The sequence below is a fragment of the Paralichthys olivaceus genome, chromosome 5 (genome assembly GCF_024713975.1).
Source record: "Paralichthys olivaceus isolate ysfri-2021 chromosome 5, ASM2471397v2, whole genome shotgun sequence".
NCBI lineage: Eukaryota > Metazoa > Chordata > Actinopteri > Pleuronectiformes > Paralichthyidae > Paralichthys > Paralichthys olivaceus.
In genome coordinates, this window is record NC_091097.1 from 24,585,146 (window position 1) to 24,611,791 (window position 26,646).

General features: G+C 40.5%; 1 protein-coding gene across 11 annotated transcripts in view; it reads left to right on the forward strand.

Moving 5' to 3' along the window:
- Positions 1–26,646, forward strand: part of rbfox1 (RNA binding fox-1 homolog 1) — a 161,873-nt gene that overhangs the window by 85,893 nt on the left and 49,334 nt on the right. The window contains exon 1 of one of the 11 annotated variants that reach the window (XM_069525136.1): positions 22,255–22,393. The exons of the other annotated variants lie outside the window; for them this stretch is intronic. Within the exon in view, the coding sequence (XP_069381237.1) occupies positions 22,355–22,393 (39 nt within the window). The 5' untranslated portion in view covers positions 22,255–22,354. Of the gene's footprint in view, positions 1–22,254; positions 22,394–26,646 lie in introns of those variants that run through there. 11 annotated transcript variants of the gene reach the window in all.

A 26,646-nucleotide genomic window follows, 5' to 3' on the forward strand; every position in this document is an offset into this window, starting at 1 on the left:
ACTTTAAAAGACATATCAATGTGTTATGAGCCTGGGGTTTTTAAGCATAACCTCAATCATTAGGATAGAATAGTAGGTCGGTCAGGATGAATGGATGAAGTGTTGAAGAGTTGAATGGCTTGTGGAAGGAAATACTTCTCTTAACAGCCCTTAAATGATCTGAAAATAGCTTACATGGTGACAATTGACAAGTCACTCACTACTAAACCAGCTATCTCCATGCACGCCCTGCACAATATGCATGCTCACTGCACTATTTTGCAGCACAGGTCCTGGGTGCAGCTAAACATTTTAATGTGTGAATGAGGGAGATGACACTAAGGCCCAGTATTCATCTGGTTAACATCTTAATAATTACATCCCATTGAGGAAACTTGGTTTGCTCGGTTTAAGTCTAAAAAAAAGGAATCCAGGCGGCAATTGTATCTCCAATACAATACAAAACAAATCAAGAAATTCCAAGACTGGACATGCACTTCAGTGAACATTGATCATTTCATTTGATTAACTTTGTTCTGCCAGTTAACACAGCTGGTCAACAGCAGCGGTTACTGCTGCATTTGGAAATGGAGACGTCTTTCCAGCTACGTGTCATCATTTTGTTTAATATATTATGACATTACGCAACTACAAGCTGCCTTCATGCACTGCAGCCTCTGATCACATCATTAATCATATCTGAAGTGTAACATCAAATCCTTCTTTAGGGGCTGAGAGCGGTGATGGGGGAGTTCATTCAAGGGTAATGTGACTCCGTCCTCAGTAATGCCAGTGTGAATCAGACATTAAATACTGATTTAAAGCGTCATGCAGAAAAAATATTTTGGAGACTGACAGTACAGAACCTGAGTTCAACTAGAACTAGCCACAAAATGATCTGACTGCTAGACTGAGTGTTACCTGTGTCTGAGCAAAGGCTTTTCTCCTGTCTCAGTTTAGAAAGCAACAGTTTTAGCCACTTTTCTGTAGTAATGTTGCAGCATGTCACACACTATGACCCCCTACAGTATTAATCATTATTGTGAGCATTGTTATACACTTACTGATCCATAAAATCTTCAATTGTGAAATGTTGAAACAAATTCAAATGATTAAAACACCACTAATGGTCAGTTACAATAATCAATATCAATGTTTTCCTCAACTTTTCCTCAACCTAAGTCTAACTATATGTAAAATATGTTACTAAGGCAAGGCAGATTTAAAATAAGACTTAATGTTCAGGAATGCTGCATTAGAAAAAAGGGAAGACTTCATAGATACTGGTCATACCTGAAGATGTGAAATGCATTGGTGGGAACAGGATAAATTAGTTGCAGATTCGGTGACACTGATTGGAATAGAAATAACTGCTCAGCAGGCAGAATGGAGGAGCCGGGTATTGATCCACCAACCTTCTTGTCAGTGCACGACCCACCTTACCTCCTGAGCCACAGCCATCCAATAACTCAGAATAATATAAAAGACATCAGTGGATCATGACACAAGAACACAGTTTTTTCTGTCGAGGAGCAGCTACTAGTTGCACGTGTTTGTGGGTAATTTGATTAAACACAAGTTCATTTAGGAAGGACAAGGCCTCAAGGTCAGGTAATAAAACCGCCGTAAGGCCCTCATCATGACAGGTGATTACATGCACACACTACATCAAGCACAGTAAACCAGCAGGTTCACATGTGACAGGGGCTCCTGGAACTCCAGGAGTCCAAAGCTGTTGCTCACTTTGACCCATTGAAAATCCAGCATTGGGTCTGTTTCGGAAATGTGACAATTTGCTGGTTTTCCCTCATTGTCTCTGTCTGTGTGTGTGTGTGAGAGAGAGAGACTGATGCATGGGGGCATTTGACTTAATGACAGCTAATTGGAGCAGCCGCAGAGTTCTTTGTGTTGTGTTTTCTGGCCGGGCTGTGGTCCGTCGTTCAGACTGATGACTGGCTCTAATGATGATAATGACATTTGCATTGTAAATGTAACTCTTCAGCAAACAGCACAGCACACGTTTGAAATAATGAATATGGTTGCACTAATATGATGGTGCATCATTGTTCAGTCTGCTAGAGATTCAATGTACATGGCATACACTGGTCAGCGGTTGACTTTATTCCATATTTTATGATGAAGATTTTAAAGCTGTAATGGAACAGTATATCAAATTCTCATGCACAAATTTAACTAAATGCTGAAAGTCATAACACAGAAAAACATTATTTATATAATGTAAAACAACGACACACTCACTCGCTGTGAAGCCAGTGGAGGATCTCCGTCAGACATTATGTGGACTTTTTACCGAGCTAAGAAAGTATGCAGAGCGTTGCATTTAATAGAACATGAATGGGGCCTGTAGTGCAAAGTGCTTTAAGGGGTTGTCAAGACGAGAACTGTATTATTTTGCAGGAAGTGATCTAGGCTGATCTCCTACCAACAGGCAACAGTGTTTTCTCTAAACTATTGTCACCATTACGCCAGTACTTTGGTTGCCTTGACCAAATCGGCTGGGGCGGCTGTGGCTGAGGGGCAGAGAGGTCGTCCCACACCCAGAATGTGTGTGTATGCCAAAGTGTCCTCGGGCAAGATGCTGAACCCTGAATTGCAGGTGGAGGCAGATCAAACAATACATTCATATTTGTATGGGGTTTTTTTAGTTTGAGGAGGCACTGAAAAACATTATCTCGATTCTCTCATTGAAAGGAAGTATCAACATTAACCATCTAAAATAACTTTGAGCTGAGGCTGAAGTCTTCAGGTTCCTAATTTTCCACAATAGAACATTAAAGGGATAGTTCACAGAAAAATGAAAATTCACTCATTATCTACTCACCACTAAAAGTTTGCTATTGGAAGTAGTGATGCTAACGCACACCCCGCTCGTGCCCTTGGGCGAGGGCTTCTGTGCAGTGTGTATGGTGTGTGTGGTGTGTTCATGAACGCAGTTCCAGAGGAGGACATCAGACGACATTTAGGTTAAAAACATGGTGGAAATTGCGCCGTTTCAAGTCAAATTTGAATATCAGGGCTTCAGACACTTGAAGGACAGCACATGGGCAGTATGGAGGCCTTTTAGATGTTTTCTATTGTTTTTTTACGTTTGAATTTGGATTTGGCTTCAAAGCTGTTTACTCCTGAAACTCCAAAAGTGTTTCATGGACACAAACACCTCATTTCACCCCTCCATTGACATAGTGATGAGTAGATAATGAGTGAATTTTCATTTTTCGGTGAACTATCCCTTTAAGCTGAAACATGGAAGCAACATTCGGAAAATAGGTGTGGTAGAATCATAACAACATGAGGATGTAGAGTGCTTCGACTAAAAGATCAGCCCAAACACAGGCGTCATGCCCATGAGAGACCTGTTTCTTTGTGCATGTGTAAACAGAACACTGTACAAAACCACAACCTTGCCATCATACCACTGTTCCATCCAGCACTATTGTGTAACAACAACATTGTCTCAAAGCTGGTGAAAGTGCACGCTTAAGATTGTTGTCCTGAACACATGCTGTATATTTAGTGGTTAAAATGTCTCCCACTGGAATGTATGTACAGCAACGTAAGTGTGTTCATGTCATTTTAGGAACATTTGTGCCATTTAATGTTCCAACATTCCGTTTTTTGTGTTTTATCGTCATCATGGAATTGTATTTATCTTCATCCCATTCATTTCATGAAGAAATCCTGCAACACGAAAGATCATTGATCATTGTATGATGACCATCCACAGTCTAATGTCACAGCTCTTAAGATAGGTTGATGATAAATAAACAATCTGGATTAGTCAGTCAATATTAACTGCATTACAGAGGTGGGGGTCTACAAAGCTATGGATTGTATTCATTCATTAAACCATGTTCATGCAGCACACTGTTCTAGTAACTCCTGCTTTGTTTGGAAAGGGCGGGTACAGGCTGCTTTCTGTGTGTAGCTGACACTTCAAATCCATAACTTCCACTGATCAGCAGTTGATAAACAGTTGCATTTTATATGGACGGAAGATGTCAAATGCTATTTGGTTTTTAATTCCAGGTTCGTTTCTGAGCTTGTGAGGTTGTGAATCTAATGTCTAGCAGCTGACATTGGAATTTTGGATGTCCAGATAAGAGAATACATGAATGCATTACAGACATTTATACTTAAAGCTGCATTTTGTAGGTTTTTGAATATAGAATAGAGAGAGAAAGAGAATGTGAGAATTTGAATGAGTACAACCTCCAGGCCCCTCCCTCCCCTTTCTGCTGAGCTCCAAAACTGTCACCACAGTCCCTCCTCACACCCCACAGAGGTGCACGTGCAGGATAGTAACCACAATAAAAGAAAAGACAAGAGAGAGAGAGAAAGAGGGTATGAGTGTGCACATATGCAAGAAAATGATGCATGCTACTCCCAGAGTGAATAAATGCTTAGTTATAAAAATAAATGTACCAACTATATATATATGCAGCAAGTGAACAGTGTAATGACCTGAGTAATTTAAACAAAGTCCAAATCTTCATGGCCCGTCGACTGGGTGGAAGCATCTCCAAAATGGCGAGACTCACCACACTGTTGGTGTGTACTCACCAACAGTGTGGTATGAAGTAAGTGAGTTTTTTACATTTTATCTTAGCCACTGACAGAGTCACAAATAACCTCACCCCTCACAGAAGTGCAATAGGTGCCATGTGTAGCTAAGCACATCAACAAAATGACAATATTGGCAACATTGATAGAAGAATGGAGAGGTTTATCAATAATACCGCAATCTACCATCACGATCCACCACCAAGTTCAGCTGCTACCATATTAAAAGGGTAATTTTACTCAAATGAAGCTTGGATACACAGATTACAGCTCAAACATAGAAAACCCAGATCAAAAGTGTACATCTTTATCTTCAAGAATACATTTACGAATGACCGAAAGGTCCAGTGTGTAAGATTTAGGTGAAAAGGATCAATTTGAATATAAAATAATCCTTGTGATGTTTTCACGAGTGTGTAATTTAACAAATTGTGGTTTTCTTTACTCTAGAATGAGCCCTTTATATCTAAATACTTTCTATTCACATCTGGAGCGAATCTCAATGCCCCCATGTGTTTTACATTAGTCCAGACTGAACAAACTAAACACCTTTAAGTTTTTATGACAACTGAAGCTGCCACAGGTTCTTTTTCATGTTGAAGGAGAGGGTGAGGTGAGGGGTGTTCAGCTGCAACATGCAACTTCAACACTAGATATCACTAAATTCTACACACTGTACCTTTAACATTCCCAGGAGGGAATAGATTATCATGCTGATTTCTCCTGGTTGAACCCATTTTGTCAAACTAAAACAAAATCCGGAACAACTAGTGGTACAAAATCCTGCACAGCATGAAGGACTGCATTATAAAATATTCAACTAACCCTTGCAAATCCTGGACCACTGTTTGAAAATGTAAAAAGGTCAAATATGCACATTTGGATAAAAGAGATTTTTAGGACTAGAAAATAATGTTTGCCTGGAGTCTGCCTGTCAGATAGGCTGCCAAAACATTCTACACACAGTCTGTTTGAAGCACTATATCCCAAATTATATGGTTTAGTTTCCAAGACGACTCATTTTTAAAAAGTAGGGAGGCTGTGTGTGTGTGTGTGTGTGTGTGTGTGTGTGTGTGTGTGTGTGTGTGTGTCCCTGTCCTGACATGCATTATTTACAGCCTGCCTGCACTGCCTGGGAACCCTGCTATTTTCCGTGGGTGTTAAGCGTGCACGGAGCGCACAGCTCAGCTCTGTTCATCACAGCTGTTGCATAACGTATCCAGTCCCGTGTGACTTCAGGGCTGTGGCTGTGTGGAGCTAACACTGCTGGCTCGTTGCTGCAACACAAATCCTCCTGATGGCTGACTCTGCTGATGCACTGAGGCTATGAGAAGTATGGTGTGTGTGTGTGTGTAAAGCAGCAGTCTGTAAGGTTTTTTTTGCACAATCACAATGGTGACAGTTGAAACCAGTTCTAAGTCTAAACTAGCAGTTTGTCAAATACTGCCTCAGCTCTAGCTTTCGGCATGTCTTCAGTACCCTGGCCCACAATTATGTTCTCTATACCCGAGTATTTAGATTATACAATTTTTAATTTTGTGGTAATTCATACTTTTTTTTTACCTTCACCATTCTTTGCTAGCAGGACAATTCCCAACCAAATACCTTCCAATCTGTATTGTACAACATGTTTATTAGGGCCTATAACTGACTGCTGTGAGCATCCTCTTAAAAATGCTATGTTTATCATTAGGGGTTGAGGCAGCATTGCCTGATGCTGAAGCCCTATTGTATTTCTTCTCATTTTTGGGGGTCCAAGTGGGCTGGGAGCCACACATGCAAAGCAGTTTCATATTGGGGTAGCTGTGGCCGAGGAGTAGAGCGGTCGTCCTCCAACCAGAAGGTCTGCGGTGCGATCCCAGTCTTCCCCATCTGCATGCCGAAGTGTCCTTGAGCAAGATGCTGAACCCCAAATGACCCCTCATACAAAAAAGTGGTGCCCATAGATGCACTGTATGAATGTCAAACTGAACACTATGAGTGTTCATCACGACTAGAAAAGTGCATTAAAAATGCAGATTTTAGAAAATAGAAATGTATCTTAAGCTGTTCAGCAGCAACATATGCTCTGGAGGATTCAGATGAGGCAGAGGCAGGACATAACATATTGATTCTGCAGCAGAGATCACATGTTTTTGTTTACAGAACATCAACACTGTTGTCAGCTCCTATAACCACATACTCTCCTGACATTTTTGCCCATGACTTCTCCGTGTGTTACACTGCTTTTTGATCTGGAGATATTTGCATCATTTTAATTGTTTTCAATTTGGCGCCTGTTGCATGTTAGAACCATCCATCCATTCGCTTGCAGTGAGAAACTATGGAGGATCTATGGAGCTCAGTACATGTCTGAAAGCAGCTTAATAAAAATCTCTTCTGTTCAAACCCAAATTGGCTCAGTATTATCCCTTGGTCCACTCAGATAAAACCTGTGGCCAATTGCCAAAATTTAAAAAATCATGAAATATGTGATGATTTAAACAAATCATCTTTAAGTGAGGTGAACATTTTTCCAATCAGTGTCTTCTGATTCCATTTCAAAATCACTCTCTCCATTTTGCATACCATCAATGACATCCAACACACTGTCTGAGGCTATTCTCTTTGCTGGTGGCCTTTTAAAATAGATCAAGTAGTTAGTATTTGAAAGACTTTCTAATGCAAATGAATCCTTATCCTGTCCATTACACTGAGATCACTCAATACTGTAAACGGCAAGCCCTCTGTCAGCGTCTTGCTACCTCTGCTCTCTATTTGCTGCTGCATTGTTTATGGAGAATGGTTTGTGGGTGCTCGTCAGTCAGCCAGGATGTAACAACTCTTCTCGTGTATGATCGCCAAGCTTTTACTGAACATTCATGCCTCTTGTGAGGTTTTGGGGCTGTGAAGAGATGGTTGGGGAAAACAGGCTGGAGACCCCTCATTGTTTAACATCCTGGATCACCTGCACCATCCTCTGTGTGACCTTCCCCAGAAAAAGCCACATAGGAGACCGGGAAAGCATGCCGGTGTGCTGGTGCAGCTCAAGGCTTAACTGAAATCCTCAGGTATGGCTCCTCCTCACAATGTGATGTAGACCTTGTTCCTGCCAATTCAATGTGGCCCCGTCTTCCTCCCGACTTGACAGCCGGATCGCGGGTATGGCCTGGTGAACAGGGCGCCAATGACAGAGCTTCAGCCTGACCATTGGCACAGTGTAAATTCTTGACAATCTTTACATGCTTCTCCTCCTGCAAGCTGCCGCCGTGCAATTAACTGCCAAACTCTGTTGCAGTGCACTGCTGTTTTTAAAGACTCTGCTCGATATCTTGGATGGATGTGATTTTTTAACTCAACCTGAATAAGCACTTTGGACTGTTGCTCCTAAACTGCTCCACTTTCAGAGCCATGGTTAAACGAGTCTACCCGTACTCTCAGACGTGCATTTCGGCAAGCTGAGAGAAGGTGGAAAAAGAACGAACTCCGAGTGTCATGAAATCTTACAGAACTGTCTATCTGATTATCAGAAAGCTGTAAAATCTGCAAAAACTGAGTTTATTTCTAACTTGGTCTCGAATAACTGTTAAATGCCTCAGGTTCCTTTGACTATTTTTAATAGTTACAACCCCCCAGTAATATTGCTCCTATTCCACCTACATCTGTCCTCTGTGATTTTTTACAAATTCTTTGTTGAAAAAATATGTGTTCTTAGATCTTCTTTAACTATGCCTAGTGACCATGACCCCCCTATCCGTCCTATGTGCCTAGCTGTTTGAGCCCATATCAATCTCCTCCCTATCCGAGGTGGTCCACCATCTGCGGCCCACAAATTGCCCCTCAGATAGCAAACCCGCTCGTCGTCTTAAGGAAGTCTTTGACACTTTTAGATCATGTATTCTGTCATTGATAAAGGCCTGTTTTTTTCTGTGGTTGTGTCCCAACTGCCTTTAAACATACTGTTGTGCAGCCCTTCTTGATCCCCCTGTTCTTTCTAGCTTCAGGCCCATTTCTAAACTGCCTTTCATGTCTAAAGTCCTGGAGAAATTTCTTACCGACAATAATGTGTATGAAAAGTGGTGTTAAACTGGTTTCAAACCGCGCCATAGAAACAAAACAGCTATTTTAAGAGTTTTTAATGATCTGATTTTAACTGTTTATTCAGGAGACTCTGCTGTCCTGCTGCTTTTAAACCTGGCGGCTGCTTTCGACACCTTTGATCACTAAATCCTGTTTTCATGTCTGGAAGATTGTGTAGGAATCAAAGGTGCTGCACCTTTGGTGGTTTCAGTCCTACCTAACAGACAGGAGTTTCTCTATCTACCTGGGTGATTACTCATCCGGGACATCCCCACTTACATGTAGTATCCCTCAAGGTTCTGTTCTAAGCCCAATCCTTCTCCTTATATATGCTGCCCTTGCATCAATTTTTGAGAAATATCATGTCTCCTTCCACTTCTTTCCTGAGGATGTTCAAATATATCTACCCTTGAATTTTAAATCTAAGAGTTCAATGTAGCGCCTGTTTGACTGCCTAATTAACATTAAATCATGGAAGAACTTAAACTTCCTCAAAATAAATGAAAACAAAACACACCCTGAACTGCTAGATGGGGTCACTCTTGGCCCTCTAGCCCTTAATATTCACTCCTCTGTGAAGAGTCTTGGTGTTCATTTTGACAGGGTTTTTAAATTGACAAGCAGATTTCCTCTGAGGTTAGGTTTAGCTTCTTTCAGTTGAGACTTATAGCTAAGGTAAAGTCCTATCTCCCACTTAAAGGTCTAGAGAGGGTGATCCATGCCCTTGTAACTACTCAACTTGTCTACTGTAATTCTCTGTATGTGGGCTTAGAGCATTAATCTATTCAACGCCTGCAGCTCATCCAAAATGCTGCTGCTCGCCTCTTGACAGGAAAGAAAAAGAGGGACCATATCACACCTGTGTTGCGCTCCCACCACTGGCTTTCTGTTCATCACAGGATGGATTTTAAAATGTTATTGTCAACTTTTAAAACTCATAATGGACTGGCACCGCCTTAACTTATTCTATTTTTACTAAAAGTATTTTGATGTATTGCATTTTGCTGTCTTCTTGTTGTACCTTTTACTTTTTGAAGCACTTTGGTCAGTCAAGTTGTTTTAAATGTGCTATATACATAAATTGACATTGACTGTCTGGCTAAACTATAATGCTCTTTACTTACCATACTAAAAGCAATACATGCAACCCAGGTTACTTACATATTCAAGAATTTGTCCCAGAACAATACAAGTACATGCAATCTGAATCCAACCCCCACAACATCCCAGCATATTCAAAAATAGTTGCTGCTAAATGCAGAAATGTTGGCAAACAAACACAATATTTTATTACTCTAAAATACAGATATAATTTCAAATACTTCAAAATTCAAATGCTGCAACCTGAAATAATTCATCCATTCAGAATTATTCAAATCTGGTATTACTGTAACTGAAGAGTGTAATAACGTGTAATGTTAAACATATTCAATGTGTGAATAATGAAGAACATTATATTTCTATAATTTTATCCATATGTGAGAATTTTAATGTGAGTAGGATTTTATGCCTCCTTAACTAATATAGTTAACATTACAGTGTCTACCCCTTTCCCAAGGAACCACCATATTAACAAGTAGCACAACATTTAAATTAAATTTTTATTTCCCATTGTAAAAACACTTGAATCATTTCTACATCCAAAAGACTGAATCTTCTCAACTGTTTGAACTTGAGTACTAAAGGCTAGATTGTCGTGGACTTTGTGGTGAATGTTCTTGGCCCCTCAAAGAAAGGCTTTTCAGCGAGGCCCACACCCCCAACTATATTGATATCATGATGCGTTGGATGTCAAGAAACAAATGGACCTTGTGTGAAGGGGTTGAGGTGAAAATACGTCTAGTAGGTTGTTCTTGGAAGATGCACTGGTTACCAGGCAGAGGGAGACTCATCGTGGGGGTTCCATCATTCCACCAAAGCTTATTTAGCCCCCTATCCCTCCAACCCACTCAGCCTGAACCAACAACAAAACACGCAAAAACGTATGCACCAAACTGAATAAGAAGTAATGAGGGAGGGAGGGAAGAGGATATGAAGGGATGCTGGTAGATATATGGGAACAAGGATGTAGTGGTGAGGATAGGGATGAGGGATGAAGGAATACGTTTGGGGAAGAGAGATTGAGGCAGGAATGAGGGTAGAGATAAGGTGAAGGGATGAGGGAACAAGGATGAAGGTATACATGGAGGGATGGGGGAAGGAGGATGAAGGGATGTGTGTAGGGATGATGGCAGGAGGATTAAGGGATGCATGTAAGGATGAGGGAAGGAGGATGATTGTATGTGGGAGGTTAACCCTTTTCTTTTTTCCTCATTCTCCGTAGAAAGGAAAGTGTGTGTTGAAGAATCTGAGATAAATGGTGCGTGATGGGTTGATCGGGTGTATGTAGGCTTGACAGCAGATTAGAGTTGTGGTTGAAGTGTGGCCCTGCTCCTGAACCTAAGTTAACAAGTTAACTCCATTTCACCAGCTAGAAGGACTCCCAAATACACTATATGTGATTTAAAGGTTTGAATGGAAATTGATGTTGAGGAGAAACAAATGGACATTGAGTGAAGGGGTTGAGGTGAGGATGCGTCTCGTATGCTGGTCTGGGAGAATGGATTGGTGACCGGGCAAATGGAGACTCAGAATGGGGGTTCTGTCTCAGGCATCATTTCACTTGGGCTTTTTAAAGGCCCCCAAAATTCTGAATTAAATGGAGTCAAGTTGTGAGTGAGCTTGATAGAGGTCAATATAACTTTTGCGGATATATACAAGTGTAGGGCTGAAACTAACAACTATTTTGATAGTCAGTTAATCTATCAATCATTGAAATGATTAGTCGATTAATCGGATTATGAATCACACAAATACTCAATGGCTCTTATTAAGCCATCAACTTTTAAATTTTGCTTGAGGTTGTTTTCGGCATGTGAAGACAATAAATATCAATACTTTATTCAAAAATGTATTTTTAAAACTTTGCTGCTTATTAGGGCTACTATTGATACAAAAATAAAACAATATCAAGTATTAATTTTTTCTGCGAACCAAGATCAGGCAATATGCTGATATAAAAAAAATCAAGTATCCATCTTACTGAGGTGATTCTGCATCGTCACGTTCAGATGTCCAATGTGCCTCATCATCAAATGCTTGTGCATAACGGACACACTCCCATGGTAAGCAAGGTCCGCCTTACAGATATTGCAGGTAGTTTGTATTTTTGCTATGTTGAGGGTGAAATACTTACATACTTTGGACTTTCTGGTCCGCGAAGTGTTGCATCAGACGCTGCCATTGTGCTATTGCCATGCGCGACTGTCACAAATAGGAAGAAGGCCAGATGGCTCACTCCTCAGCTACTTCCATCATCACCTCCGAAAAAATGATGTTTAGTTCAGCTCCACAGGGCGAAAAACATGCACTATGACGTTATCAACAAATCATCGACAAAATCAAATTTGTCAGCGACTATTTTTGTCATCAATTTTTGGAAACCATGTCAATTAATCGCTTCACCTCTAGTGTTGTGCTTGAAAGACATTGATCAAGGATGTGGATGGTTTGGCCAGAGGTAACTAGTCTGGCTGCTGTGGATGCTGTGCTGTTGTGGAGTCAATAACTTGAAAAGCGTTCTGGAGATGTGCCTGAAATACAAAGGACTTTTGTTAGCTGGTATAGCTGTTAGTTGGAAAGATTATCATTAAATCGGTTAAAAAAGACAGCAATGAAGGCTGAGGGTTCTTGAGGTCGATGAGGGCTGCTTGTGAGTGTGCAAGAGAGGTTTTCCAGCTGGGGAGTTAACTGAATATCGCAGCTGAGATGGGATGAGTGTCCAATTCTGGAGCTAAGTGCATGACTTTCTGGTTAGAGAAACAAGAAAAAAAGTCAGCTATGTTGTTGTGACAGCCAGGAATATCTGCTTGGAGGATGAACTGATATTGAGCCAGAAGCAATGTGAGTCTGTGATGTGCTGAAACTGTAATGCTGGGACCTTTGTTTATGATCCCAACATATCAATATAGACTTCTTGAACCAATTGTACACCAAATGTATTCAATTCAATTCAATCTTATTTGTATAACACCAATTCACAACATACATTATCTCAAAATACTATACAAAGTAAGGTCGAGATCTTAAAAATTGTAGAGAAACCCAACAGTTCCCACAATGAGCAGCTCTTTGGCAACTGTGGGGAGAAAAAACTCCCTCATTAACTGGAAGAAACCTCTAGAACCAGACTCAATGTGGGCGGCCATCTGCCTCGACCGGTTGGGGTGAGCGGAGAAAAATGGGGAAAAGATGAAAGGTGGTTGGAAAAGAGGGGAGAGAAGAGAGAAATGGAGGGATAGAGACGACAGAGAGTATGGCAGCTATGAAGATCAGGGATAGCTCGGAGCACAGATAAAGCAGAGTTAGACTCTGAATCAAGAGATTTTCATTCTGACAGCTGAGCAGAAGCGGACCAGCCTACTCCATAGTAGCGACTGACACTTATGGAAGGAGCTGTGTCTGTAAAACTGAATGTCCTCTGTTTGAGTGAAGCTGTTATAGAAGGATAGACCGGTTGGGAAAAGGGAAATCGGTGGAGTAGGCTGGAATCAGCAACATGATCAGCCTGCAGTTGCACCCCGAGGTTTGCTGGATGGGGCTGGGTTTTCTGCTGCTTAAAGAATATTATTGTATTGTTGTAAGGGGCTTAAGGAAGAGTAGAGGAAGGAGAACACAGGTATGAATACACAGCTGACACTTCTTTGGATAAATTGAACATTTGAGGGAGCAAGCACCAGGGAAATACAACTTGTGCCCCACTAAAGGGAGATGATGATGTGTGTTGCAGCTGTGGAGGCAACAGGGACCTGTGATGTCACTCGTGATGACACTGGTGTCCCTGACAAGAAAGCCGAAAGCACTGGAGGCTAGGTGCGTTGAGTTGCTGAATTGTCGATGGAGGCTGAGTATTGATGAAATAATTGTGCATTATTGTCACTGTAGTGGAAGGGAATTATTCTTCCTTCCAGGAGTCAGGAGAGACTGGTGAAGGTCTCTGATGTCAAGCTCCATTTTCGCAGCTTGGTCTGTCTGCCGTTAGCGATTGAGGGATAGCTAGTTTTTCAGCAGTTTATCATGTAGATCTACGTTTTAATCAGGTAAGAATGAGGTCCATGATGAGTTCAGCTTTGATAAGCGATTAATATTGTTGAGGAAATGTGGTCCTGCTACTCGTGAACCTCAGTATGTCCTTGAAGAATCTGAGACAAACGGTTTGTGATGGGTTGACAGGGTGTAGAGGATTGACAGGAGATTAGAGGTGTGGCTGACTACAGTTGATTATTCTGAGCACATTTTCAACTATTTTCATCATGGCGACTGAGCCTTCTTCGACTGAATCTTTATGCCCTCAAAGGTCCCATGGTTCTTATCTTTTTCGACAGCAATGTCATGAAAGAAGCTAATTCACACAAACAAGGCTTTAGGGTGTACCTGGATTCTACATTTCTTGCTTCCAGGCTAATTGTGTGATACTTATATATGTCCTTTCTTTAGATCCCCCTTTGGGAGGTGCTCCAGTCTCTTTTCATGTTACATACAGTATTTTGTGTACTAATCACAAAACCCAAGAGCTTGTTAAGACCTCAGATGTGTGGAAGTTTATCAGAGCTCACTGTGATATGCTTGATTAATGAGAACATCTCATCACGCAAATACAAATACTGTACATGGCACAAACAGACTCAGATGAAATGTATCCAGTAGGTGCGCTGCACATAAAACATACACAACACACACTGTGCTCCAATGAAGGAATATCCCTTGTTTGCTTGTGAGAGCTGCTGTGGTGGAGAGAAAAGCCAGTTTTAGTAGATTATGGAAATTACTGTATGGAGATTAGGTCTTGCTCTCTCTCTCTCTCTCTCTCTCCCCCTCTCTGTGTTTTTTTTGCATGTGTGTGGGAGTGTGTTGCTGCTGCAGACAAGCTGCAGTGTGTTGACAAAGCAGTTCTCAATGAATCAGGTCCCTTGTTACACAGTGGTTAGCTGATTGTGTGCCAATATATCAGTGTTTTTTTTGTGCATGTGTGTGTGTCCCTTTCTCTTTTAACACGGCCTGTGTGTGCATCAACATAATTACTGAATGTTTGCATATGCATCTTCATTTGGGTGCGTGTGTGTGTGTGTGTATGGAGTTGGAGTTAAGACAACAAAAACAGCAGGTCACAGCAAGATAGAGTGTCAATGTAAAGCAAGAGAGGCTACTTGGTGTGTGTGTGTGTGTGTGTGTGTGTGTGTGTGTGTGTGTGTGTGTGTGTGCAGCATGGATTATGTATAATGAAGAAAAATGCAAATCATGCAATTACAAGCCCCAAAGCCAAGTATTAGAATTAATGCCTGAAGCAGATGCCTTGGAATTCAAGTCAATTTCTGATTTGGAATTAGCATGTTGTAGTGTAGGCCCACCCCCATCACCCCACATACATGTACACACACACATAGAGGGCTTATCACCTTCATCACATTTTATACAGATACATAAATAAATCATATGCCTTTGTTCTCTCTCTCTCTCTCTCTCTCTCTCTGTGTGTGTGTGTGTGTGTCATATTCGTATTATGGGACAAAGCTGATTTTGGGTCAGTGATTAAGGGGAAGCTAATGTAAGTCCATGACATGTCCCAAAAACTACCCTTTGACTACATATGTGTGTGTGTGTGTGTGTGTGTGTGTGTGTGTGTGTGTAAAACACCACTCAGAACCATGCTGCAGTGGAGCTAAACATATGCAGCCTCTACCCTGAGGATGGCAGCAGAGGAAAAGCTCACTGGTTACTACAATAGAAAGGGTTAATCCTCTGAGAACTCATGGTGATCTCCCGACCTAAAATCTTTCTTATGGACAGCTGACCTGATGTTGCTGCTGGAGGACAGAGCATATTGAGATTCATCCTCTGATGGTCATGAATACCAACAGTTATACCAGCCTTTGTGACCAGAATGATATAAACTAAGAATACAAATGATAATAACATGGTTCAGTATTGACAAATAAAAATTGGAAACTTTGGAAACTTAACAAAAGACAAGAAAACAGGATAAAAAATAAGAGAACGATTGCACCATTTTGGGATAATTGTCACATCCGAAAACTACTTTTACTGTCTTCTCTTTATTCAGTGCTATTCATCTTAATGTTCTACTTCTCATATGAACTATTTATAAGAATGTTACTCAATAAAACAACTCAGTGATATACACTCACCAGCCACTTTATTAGGTACACCTTGGTAGTACTGGGTTGGACCCCCTTTTTGCCTTCAGAACCGCCTTAATAGCATAGATTCAACAAGGTGTTGGAAACATTCCTCAGAGATTTTGGTCCATATTGACATGATAGCATCACACAGTTGCTGCAGATTTGTCAGCTGCACATCCATGATGAGAATCTCCCGTTCCACCACATCCCAAAGGAGCTCTGTTGGATTGAGATCTGGTGACTGTGGAGGCCATTGGAGTAAGTGAACTCATTGTCATGTTTAAGAACCCAGTTTGAGATGACGTGAGCTTTGTGACATGGTGCATTATCCTGCTGGAAGTAGCCATCAGAAGAGGGTACACTGTTGTCATAAAGACATGGTCAGCAACAATACTAAGGAAGGCCGTGGCGTTTAAACTATGCTCAATTAGTACTGTTGGTACTGTTGCCTTTCTGTGTTGGTACTGTTGGTACTGTTGCCTTTCTATGATCTCGAACCACTCTGCCCATTCTCCTCTGACCTCTGACATCAACAAGGCATTTTGCTCCACACAACTGCCGCTCACTGGATATTTTCTCTTTTTCGGACCATTCTGTGTAAACCCTAGAGATGGTTGTGCATGAAAATCCCAGTGGATCAACAGTTTTTGAAATACTCAGACCAGCCTGTCTGGCACCAACAGCCATGCAACGTTCAAAGTCACTTAAATCCCCTTTCTTCCCCATTCTGATGCTCAGTTTGAACTTCAACAAGTCGTCTTCACCAGGTCTAGATGCCTAAATCCATTGAGTTGCTGCTATGTGATTGGCTGATTAGCTATTTGTGTTAACAAGCAATTGAACAGGTGTGCCCAATAAAGTGGCCGGTCAGTGTACGTAAGAGTGGTGAAAAAATCTCCATTAACAAGAGTTCTGATAGAATTAATCAGCCTCTAAGAATTACTTCATCATTACTTCGGGTTGTGCTGTTTCAAAGCATCATTTTGTGATCTTGGTGTTATGACAACGGCTTCACCTGTGTCAACTGAGCACCGACCATCGGATATCATAATGTAGTGGATTTCCTTTCACACAGGAGGAACAAAACAACAGAGTTTAAACATATAACCATTAGTTTAGTTTTGTCTCACATCTATAATGTGTGATTGCAATGGATTGCAAACTATTCTGTGAGCCTGGGCAACTTATATACCAGTCAGGCTTCTGCTTCTTTTTCTTCTTCCAATGTTTAATGCTGTCTCACCTTCTGGCAATTGGTCTTAAAAGTTTGAATTATTAAGAAAAAAGGCGTTTTCACGGTTCAAACAGACTGAACCTAGAAATGAGTTCATCTCTTTTTGTCTGCCTAAATTTTGGTCCGTGCCACGTTTCAAACCTGTTATTTTGGTTTAAAGTGAACTGACAAGTAAGGCGGTCAGAAATGCCTCTGCACATATAGACTAGGATGTCATGAGAACTTGTACCTGAGGCAAGTCAATGCAAAATTCTGCAGTATTGAGGTACTGAAGGTAAAATATATATGTAATTCTTCAAGTATAGAAAAACTATATTTTTCATTCTTTCTTTGTCCTGTGGTAAATGACCTGTGTTGGTTTGTTCCTTTGTTTTTCATAATCCAGAGGGGGCAAACAATCAGTCAAAAATGTAATGTAATGGATGAAATCATATTGTATATAAAAACAGTTGTTTTGAATCTCCCAACATCTTCATGTTGCAGTATCTGCATCTTTATTTTGCCCATCTCTCTCTGAGTGTTTGAACTAGTCTATTTTTTCTCTCCTGCTCTGTCTCACCCACTCTCTCCCCCTCTCTCTCTCTCTCTCTCACACACACACACACACACTCACACACAAAAGAATTGCGTTCTGGAGCAGTTTAAAGTGTCAGCCATGATGCTTTTGAGTAAAGCTGGTGGAAGCTCATCTTCATGTTGCCTTGGAAACGTATGAAGAAAATGTTGGATATGTCCTTGGAGGACCTAATGCATGTATGCATGTGTGTATGTGTGTGTGTGTGAGAGAGAAAGAGAGAGAGATAGTTGTGAACAGTGGATTTACATGGTCACACACATATTAGGGCTAATAACCTATTCAAATTCAAATTTTCTTCCTCGTACTCCAGCAGGGGGTGCTAAAGTAACAGCTTGACCTAGATAGAGAACGTGAGTAAGCAAGCTGTTCTGAGTGGACAATCAGGACACAAACACTTTTAAGAAGCGACGCGTCACCATGTTTTTTTTCTTCGGCATATTGATGGCAAAGTAACCATGCAACTATTCTAAGGCATATTCATTTCAAATGATGTAACCATCACTGCACACATACTTCCATGCGTCCATTGCATAGACAAGGTTGTTGCTCAATACATCCACTAGAGGGCCGTGCAGATGGCAGCAGTGGAGGAGGTTGACATAACCTCTTAAGAAAGAGGTAAAAGTAGTCGTTTGTTCCTTTTCCCAGACTAGAAACCGATGGCTCAGCTTCGTCCATATATATATCTAATGTTGAGTATAAATTAGATTTTACTCTTTTATATAAATATATATATTTGCAGTAAAGATGCGATGCACATCAGCTCTGAAAACTACCTAGGGCTTCTTGGACCATAGTTGTTATACAAGCAACAAAACAAATATCCACTGGATAAGTCAGTCAGTCAGTAAAGTCCTTATTCTATATAACACCACTGCTAACACATCACTGTCTGTCCATGACTTGCAATTGACAGATAGCAATGCAAGTCTGTTTGCAAATCCCTGCTGGCTGAGGTGTCAATCAGACACACTTGGGCTTTAAAATAAAGCATTTCTGATTGGACTTTTCTCTTCTTCTTTTCAATAATAAAAGACAAAGGCAACAGAGTGGAAATCTATTTGACACAAGTTTGACTGTCACGATAAATGACAAACTCAGATTTCAGTCTGATCTTAATGGCAGAACATACACGCTGTCACAATGTGATGTGGGTCTGTGTGACCAGACAATAAATGAAGGCACAGAGCAGGTATACTGTTGTTAAGAACCCTCAAGTATAACCCAAGAAAAGATACTATGAGAACTTAGTATTACGCACACACAGCCCATCTGCATGGCAGTTTCTGCAGTCAGCCAAGGTCACATCACACTTAATGGCAGGACTCTGTGTCAGAAATCAAATTTGATATGGGTGAAATGGACCTTGAAAACATGCTCACACAATCTAAGCAGACTGAGAGGAACTTCAGTCATGTCCTGAGGTAAGGCATTAGTTAAAGACACATCATCCATTCAACGGGCATTACTGACCAACTTGTTCTGCATTTACTTTCAGTGTACCATCGGAATTGCTGTATACACACAAGTGTGACATTATAAAATCCTCATTTATCCTGCAAAGAGCACGATTACAAAGGTGCAACATGTTCAACAGTATTATTGACCAGAACAGGCTGTTTTCGATACCAAAATAGGAAGTGTTCAGATTGAAAACAGGACAAATTGAGTCTTCGTGTGAATTTACTTTGAAGCTATTATTGGAACAAAACAGCTGAGCTCCTGACTGACTGAAATTTGGAGTTGGAAAAATTCACATGTGAAGGTAAATGTCAAGTCAGATAAAAAAATGCTGGAGGAGTTGCAAACAGCAGGTGTGGATGAGGGCTTCTGCTTCATTCTCTGCTTCATAGTGATAGATGGAGCATAACATAACATAACCATCACATGGGAAACAACACTGGGATGCTGAATCAAGAGTTTTCAAGATTCTGTGTTATCTCCTGCTACATATGGTCGAATATAAGCAGTACAGTTGCCCCCATCATGCTTCTAGCCTCTCACAAGCAGACCACGTTCTGGATCTGGTGCTGTGGGTCCATGAATTCTTTACCAGCGGACTTCACGGTAAGAGCTACAGGACTTACTTGGAGGTCAAACCTCACTAATGCAACTGTCCTGGCATAACAGAGGCTCACTAGTGCTTGTGTGCAATGGAGGACCGAACGATCAGCATCCCTGGGAACCTCTGGTTGAGGTACTACGCTATGTTTATGCACAATCAACGGATTACACAACTTCATCCTGTGACACACTTCACATATACACTGACATGGAGAGAAGTTGACTGGATAAACAAAGAGTGATATTTCAAAAGGGGCTATTATCTACTGGGAACTTCATGAAATGTTATGTTGTAGTGTGTTATTTTGCTGTTCACAGTTCTTTACATTTTGACAAACAACACTTAATTCTGAAGAGAGAAGGTATTATAATTAAAACACACACATTTATCTAATTAATGTTTCAAATGTTCCTTGTTTTACTATCATCAGTGAATTTTTCCCACTAACTGATGGATAATTAATTCAAGTTGATGAGTAGAAATGATGCTGAGTGTGATTACACATTGTGTTTTTACTTTTATTTTTACAGATGCATGCATTTGGTGAACGTCCACTGCACATTCTTTATTTTTCCGGACTTTTTTTTATATGCCTTCTTCACTGTTGCCCTCTTCACTGTGGGTTTCCCAAAAAAGTGCTATAATCTGCTGTATAGTAAACACAACACTCAATGACAATCAGAAATAGTTATGAACACCTGGCTGAGTCATGAATGATATTAAGTGAATGAATGAATGAATGAACAAAGAGCCAAATGAGTATCTGGCCTGGAGTCCTGACTGAGTAAGTCTGCCGGTCGCCTAGCAGTGTGGCATCTTGGTGTTTTCATCCTGCCTCAGTGGTGTTGCCTCTGTCACACCCTGCCTCACATCGCCCCAAACCATCTGTCAACTACATGACCAGGACACACAAACATCTGGCCAGAACTCGCCCTTTCTACATCCCTCAATCCAGTTTCCTCTTCTCTCCCTTCTCACCCTCTGCCTCTTGTGTTTCTGGGAGATCAAACAGTTGGAGGGTCATTACTGCTTAGTGAATAACTGATCTGTAGATGAGACAATTTAATGAAGTACAATTTTTGTTTATTTAACGAGTAACTATATATATATAAATAATTATAACATATAAAATTGTAATTCGTAAGTTTAATTTATATTTCAATTTTGTTTTTGTCAGTTTATTTGGTGTGTGATTTTAAACTTAAACCAACATTAATATATATGATTTTGTCTGGCAAAATAATCTTAAATTAATGTCCATTCACTAGATGTATGTTAGTTTGTTTCTTGCTTTCAACCATAGTCGTAATCCATTGGTGGTTGAAAATTGTGTAGGACTACTATCACTCAAACTCCATGGGCATTTATCTGCTGCCTCAGCAAAAATGAGGTATTTTATTCCATAACAGCAGATTGTTGTGGACACATTTCTGTCCAGCTGTTTGTGTCTGTATTGTGTTTCAATATTTGTGTACATCTCAATTTTTTCTTTTTTAAATATTTACCCATTAACAGTTACAAAAGAATATACAAAATAGCTGAAATGATACAAAACATGGAGTAAAATATTACACCTTCTATGTTATATGCAAGGTGAAGCAAGTGCAGGTGTATCACACTTTCACCAGGTTCCTGACGGACGTGCTTGGCTAGCGTTTTCAACAGTGACAGTAACTCAAAAACTCAATGGGAGTACACTTGTTCATTCTACCCTTGAACCTGAGCCGATCTGCTTGTGCGCCACATATATGTGCACACCTGCTTAGCTGTGAAAATACACACGCATAACAGCTATATATGGTTAGCATGCCAATGAGTGTGTAAGGTCCATATAAGCCCATGACAGAGCTCGTCTAGATGTCTTGTTGCAGATGTTGATACCAATATTTTTTACAACTGTGATGTTGAAATGTACATTGGAGTAAATAAGTATTTGCAAAGTGATCTGTTCAGTTACACAGGTCATCTATTGCACTTCTGTCCGTCCTGGCAGAGGGATCCCTCACTTGTGGCTCTCTGAGGTTTCTACATTTTTCCCCCTGTTAATAGGGTTTTTCTGGTTGTTCTTCCTCACTCTTGTATTTGCATGTACAATGTTGTTTTATGAAATAAACAATTTTATGTGCTCATCTGTAACCAGTGTTCACACTAACTGGTTCACATGAACTTGTTCTGACGCTGTATTGCCTGACCACTAAAGGCAAATGTGTTTATAGCTGTTAAATGGCCACACTGCAGGGGGAGAGATATCTGATGCGAGGGGCAAGTTCAAATCCTACATCTTCCACACCTCCACACAAATGGCCAATCACTGCAGGGTGTGAGCAACCCATGTATCTTGAATGAGATTGTGGGCTGGCAGGTCTGCATATTGCTAGCAGAATAAAAATAAAAACATAAAGGAAAAGAGGAGGATTGTGGGAAAGGAAAGAGAAGGGAGTTTGGGGAATGCTGCTCTCATTCACAGTGGCACCTCCTCTTCCTCCTCCTCCTCCTCCTCCTCCTCCTTCTGCTCATTCCCCCACTACACACAAACACACACATACACAAAGCCATCCATAATTGATGCTAGCTGTAGCTGTAGGCAGACACTGGCGGGCTGGACTTTATAGCGCAGCTGGATGTGCATGGAGGAAAGCAGAGGCGAGATGGTAGAGCAGGTACCTCAGAGAATACACACTGTTTTTTCACCATCTCTCTCCCCCTCTCTCTCTCTCACCTTATTGTCACTTCTACACTCACTCTCTTCGTCCACACTGTTTTTGCTGCAGCAGACAGAATGTTGCATGCTCCTTTTGTGGCTGTGTTTGATTATGCATGTGTGCGAGTGTATACAGTGTATGTTTAGTACGTGTGGGTATGAGGGGCTGCATGCTTGCACAATGCTCTGTCGAGGTGGGTGTCGGTATTAGTGTGTGTGCGTGCATCTCTTTCTTTCTACCTCATTCTTTCATCTTCATCTACAGCAGAGGCTGAATTTATGCATTAGCGATTTTGAGAATGAGACCAGTAAACCCTGCAAGTCGGACGTGGTTTGTTGTGATTGTTCAGCACTGAGAGACAGAGATTAAGAAATCAAATGATATATTCCCATTTTATCTCTCTGTTTTAAGATTTCTCAAATACAGTGTGATGCATGTTAAGTAAGTTGTATGGCTTTCATCTTTCTCATTGTTCTTATCAACAATGTATTGTAAAAAAAAAACATTGAGGATGAAAGCCTCTAAAGTTCTGCTGAAGCTCTAGGATTCAGTAATCTGAGTTAGACTAATCAAGTGCATTTTCTCCAACGTTTAAATCCCCCACACATTTAGTCTTTGTTTTCCCCTCACACAGTCCTTACTTAACTGTTGCAGAGGAGTTTCTCATAGACACATATGGCTTTGTTGCCAGTGAAATGATCAAGTCTGTTTCTTTATCAAGTTGTTTTTGCCACTACGTTAACCCAGTGGTGGCCCATCATGGTATAACAATGCAAAAAAATCTATTAAATGATACCAAAATTTGAAGCGATATATCTCCTTACATCTGATCTTTTTGTTACTTACAACTCACTTGAGGCGGAGCAGACTGTTGCCTCTGGATGCTAGCTTAACCTTCACGCAATGTTTTCATCTGTACTGTCATTTTGTGGATGACACCATGTTAACAGTTTGTTTTTGACTTCCACGCATTGAGGATATAACCTGGGATGTCGAGTGGGTGACTGGCGGTAACTAGTTACAGATGTGTGCTTTTCAAGCTTCAGCCGCAGTCAGGAGTAATGCAGGTGCTCTAGTTTAGGGGTGGGTGTTCTGCACCTCTGCTTGCCTACAAACAAAAGTCACCCCACACGACTGCCTCCACCTGAACTTAAACTCATCCCTAACCCTAAGCACACTAGGAGGCATTAGTTGTCATTAGAACAGACTTTGATACAACAACGTGCTACACAGTCTTTGGCTTCTCTAAAGCGTGGTAGCAGTCCATAAACTTACAGTCAGAATCACAACAAACTTAGCCCAACCAAAATTATCCAGCTAGATGCTATCATTAACTGTAAATGTGTTTTTTTTTGTTTATATCAACTTGTTAGCTTGGCTCGCATTGTTAACCTTTGTGTGCCATGTTGCGTGAAGCAGATTTCTGGTTTTGCTGCAGCGTAGTGGCCAGGTGACAGGTGTGTTTCCTGAGTTTGTGTCTCAAAAAGGTGTAACTCTAGGGAAAAGAAATTAAATTAGTGTTTCCAAACAGGTCTCATAATTACATCCCTGCCGATTGGAGATGGAGCTGCTTCCCTTTATAAACACACATGCACTATCATGAATGTGAACACAAAGGCTTGGATCATAACACACACACATAGAGAGTATGACTGTTTTCTGTTCAGGACATATATAAGGTCTCTTTACAAAGGTGAAAAGTGTTGTTGGATGTGACATTATTGTTTAAAATGTCCGAGATAAAACCTTTAACTATGACACAGATCTTTACCAGCCTGGTAAGTCTACGGCTGTAGCCTACTGCTTGTCTCCAGGTTCAGTCAGTGAGCACAGGTTCCAGTACAGAACAACCACAAACCACAAATTGTCCTTCCTCTTTGAGTGAGGATAAGACGAACAGGGTCAAATGTATTACTGTGGGTAGGTGTTTCCTCTGCTTCCACTGTTTATGCAAAGCTAAGCTAACCATGTCCGCTACATGTTTAGCAGAGCCTTATGATCTCACTCTCAGAAAACACATGAAATTGTTTTTTTCTATAAAGCATTTTGTCTGCAGTCCATTGGCAGGCCATTGTCATAAATAACCCTGAACAAAGAAGACAATACATACAATAGAAGATTTTACACCCCGGCACTTTATATCAACATGTGTGAAAGGCATGACAAAAAGTGAAGGTTTGGACGGTCAGAGGCTCGAGAGCCAGGTTGTTTTTTAGCCAAATATTACAGTTTATAAAATGGGTTGCACTAAACAATGACTCTAAGTAAAAGTCACTGAGAAATCTGGAATTCTTTCAAACATCTGGTAGAGTTCCACTGAGTTTTATAGAGAGCAGATTGAACAAAATCTCCAAAATCTCTGCTTTGAGTCAAGTCTGATGGTATCAGAAGGAATATAGTCAATCAAACAAGTAGGAACAGAGTCATTTCGATTAAAACACAGGAGACAAAGTAGAGGTGATTGCCTAATTGTCTTCTGAGAAATGACGAAAAAACAAGAACACTCATGTAAACACTTTTATTCCCATAAACACTCTGTGCTCTTTTTCAGAATTAAAATTGTATTTCTTGAGTCGCCTGTGTGTGTGTGTGTGTGTGTGTGTGCAGCACTTTGCCACGTAAAGCATATTTCAGGCTTCTAAATGTGGTTCTCATTACACAGCAGAGCATTTAGCCAAGACTCACTGTCTGCACCCCCTCTCTTTCCTGCATATGGCTTCATCTCTCTCTCTGTCACTCTCTCCCTCTCTCTCTCTCTGTAATGGCTGGGATATAAATGTCCCACAGGAGTAACCTCTCTCACATACACTAAGTGTTTTGGGAGCACATTAACGTTCTTTCTTCAACTGCTTCCACCATTTTTCATAAATCCCAGCCAGAGTCAGCTGAAACTACATTTCTCATTGAGACAGTTTTTTTTTCAGCTAGTGAATGTGTTTTTAAAAACAAGACACAAATGTACTGTAAAGATTTTACATTGTACATTAAAGCTTGCCATTCCAAATTGTACTCCTCTTTGCACAGCACACACTGTGTTTACACTTGTTTAATGCGCTAATGTAACTGTGAGGCAATCTATGACAAAGATTTTGTTTTAAATTAATTTTGTAAAAACAGCTCCACTAACAATATTCAGTGTTGGCTGTAATGGAAAACAATATGATGATGTCTCTCCATTCTTGTTTGCTCCCTCTTTGTAATGTTGCCAAGAAATGTGTTGGTCATAAAAAGTTGAAATTTTGACCTGATGGTTGCACAAGATGAAGAGTTTTAATATCAGAAGGTGATTGGGATACATCATCTTGGTCTATGACTGTCATGAATTTCATGGAATGCCATCCATGTTGTCAAGACAATTCCCTCTGACTTAAAGGTCCAGTGTGTAAGATTTAGGTGAAAGGGAACTTTTGTCAGAAATGTAATGTGGAATCATCCTCATGATGTTTTCACTAGTTCATTTCATCTAAATTGTATGAATTGAAGTTTTCTTTACCCTAGAAAATCCCCTTTATATTTAAATACTTTATATTTACATGGAGAGGGTCCTCTCTACAGAGGCCTTTTTTTTTTACATACAAACTAAACACCTTTTGAATTTGTATGTAAACTGAAGCTACCACAGGTTATTTTTCATGTTTGAAAGGGGAGGGTGAGGTGAGTGGTAATTAGCTGTAACATGTAATTTCAACACTAGATATCACTAAATTCTACACACTGTACCTTTAAAAATGTCAGTCAGCCAGTGGTGCAAAAATATAAAATCAGGGGATAAGTCATTAATTCTCTAGGGATGAAAAATGTCGGGCCAGTGTGAATTCAGTTTTTTTGGTGACATTTTCCACCAACATTACATTACATTTCATTTAGCTGACGCGATTATCCAAGCAACTTACAATAAGTGCATTCAAACGTTAAGGTTCAAACCCAGAACAACAAGAATCAAGTAAATACAATTTGCTTAAAAAAAGCCAAACTGTCAGTGCTACATGTAAGTATCATATAAATGCAAGAATTTATATACTTATAGATATATATATTATCCAAGGTGTATTCGGAAGAGATGTGTCTTTAGTCTGCTGTGAAAGATGTGTAGACTTTCTGCTGTCCTGATGTCAATGGGGAGCTCGTTCCATCATTTAGGAGCCAGAACAGCAAACGTCATTATTTTGTTGAGTGGCTAGGTGTCCCTCGCAGTGAGGGAGCAGCAAGCT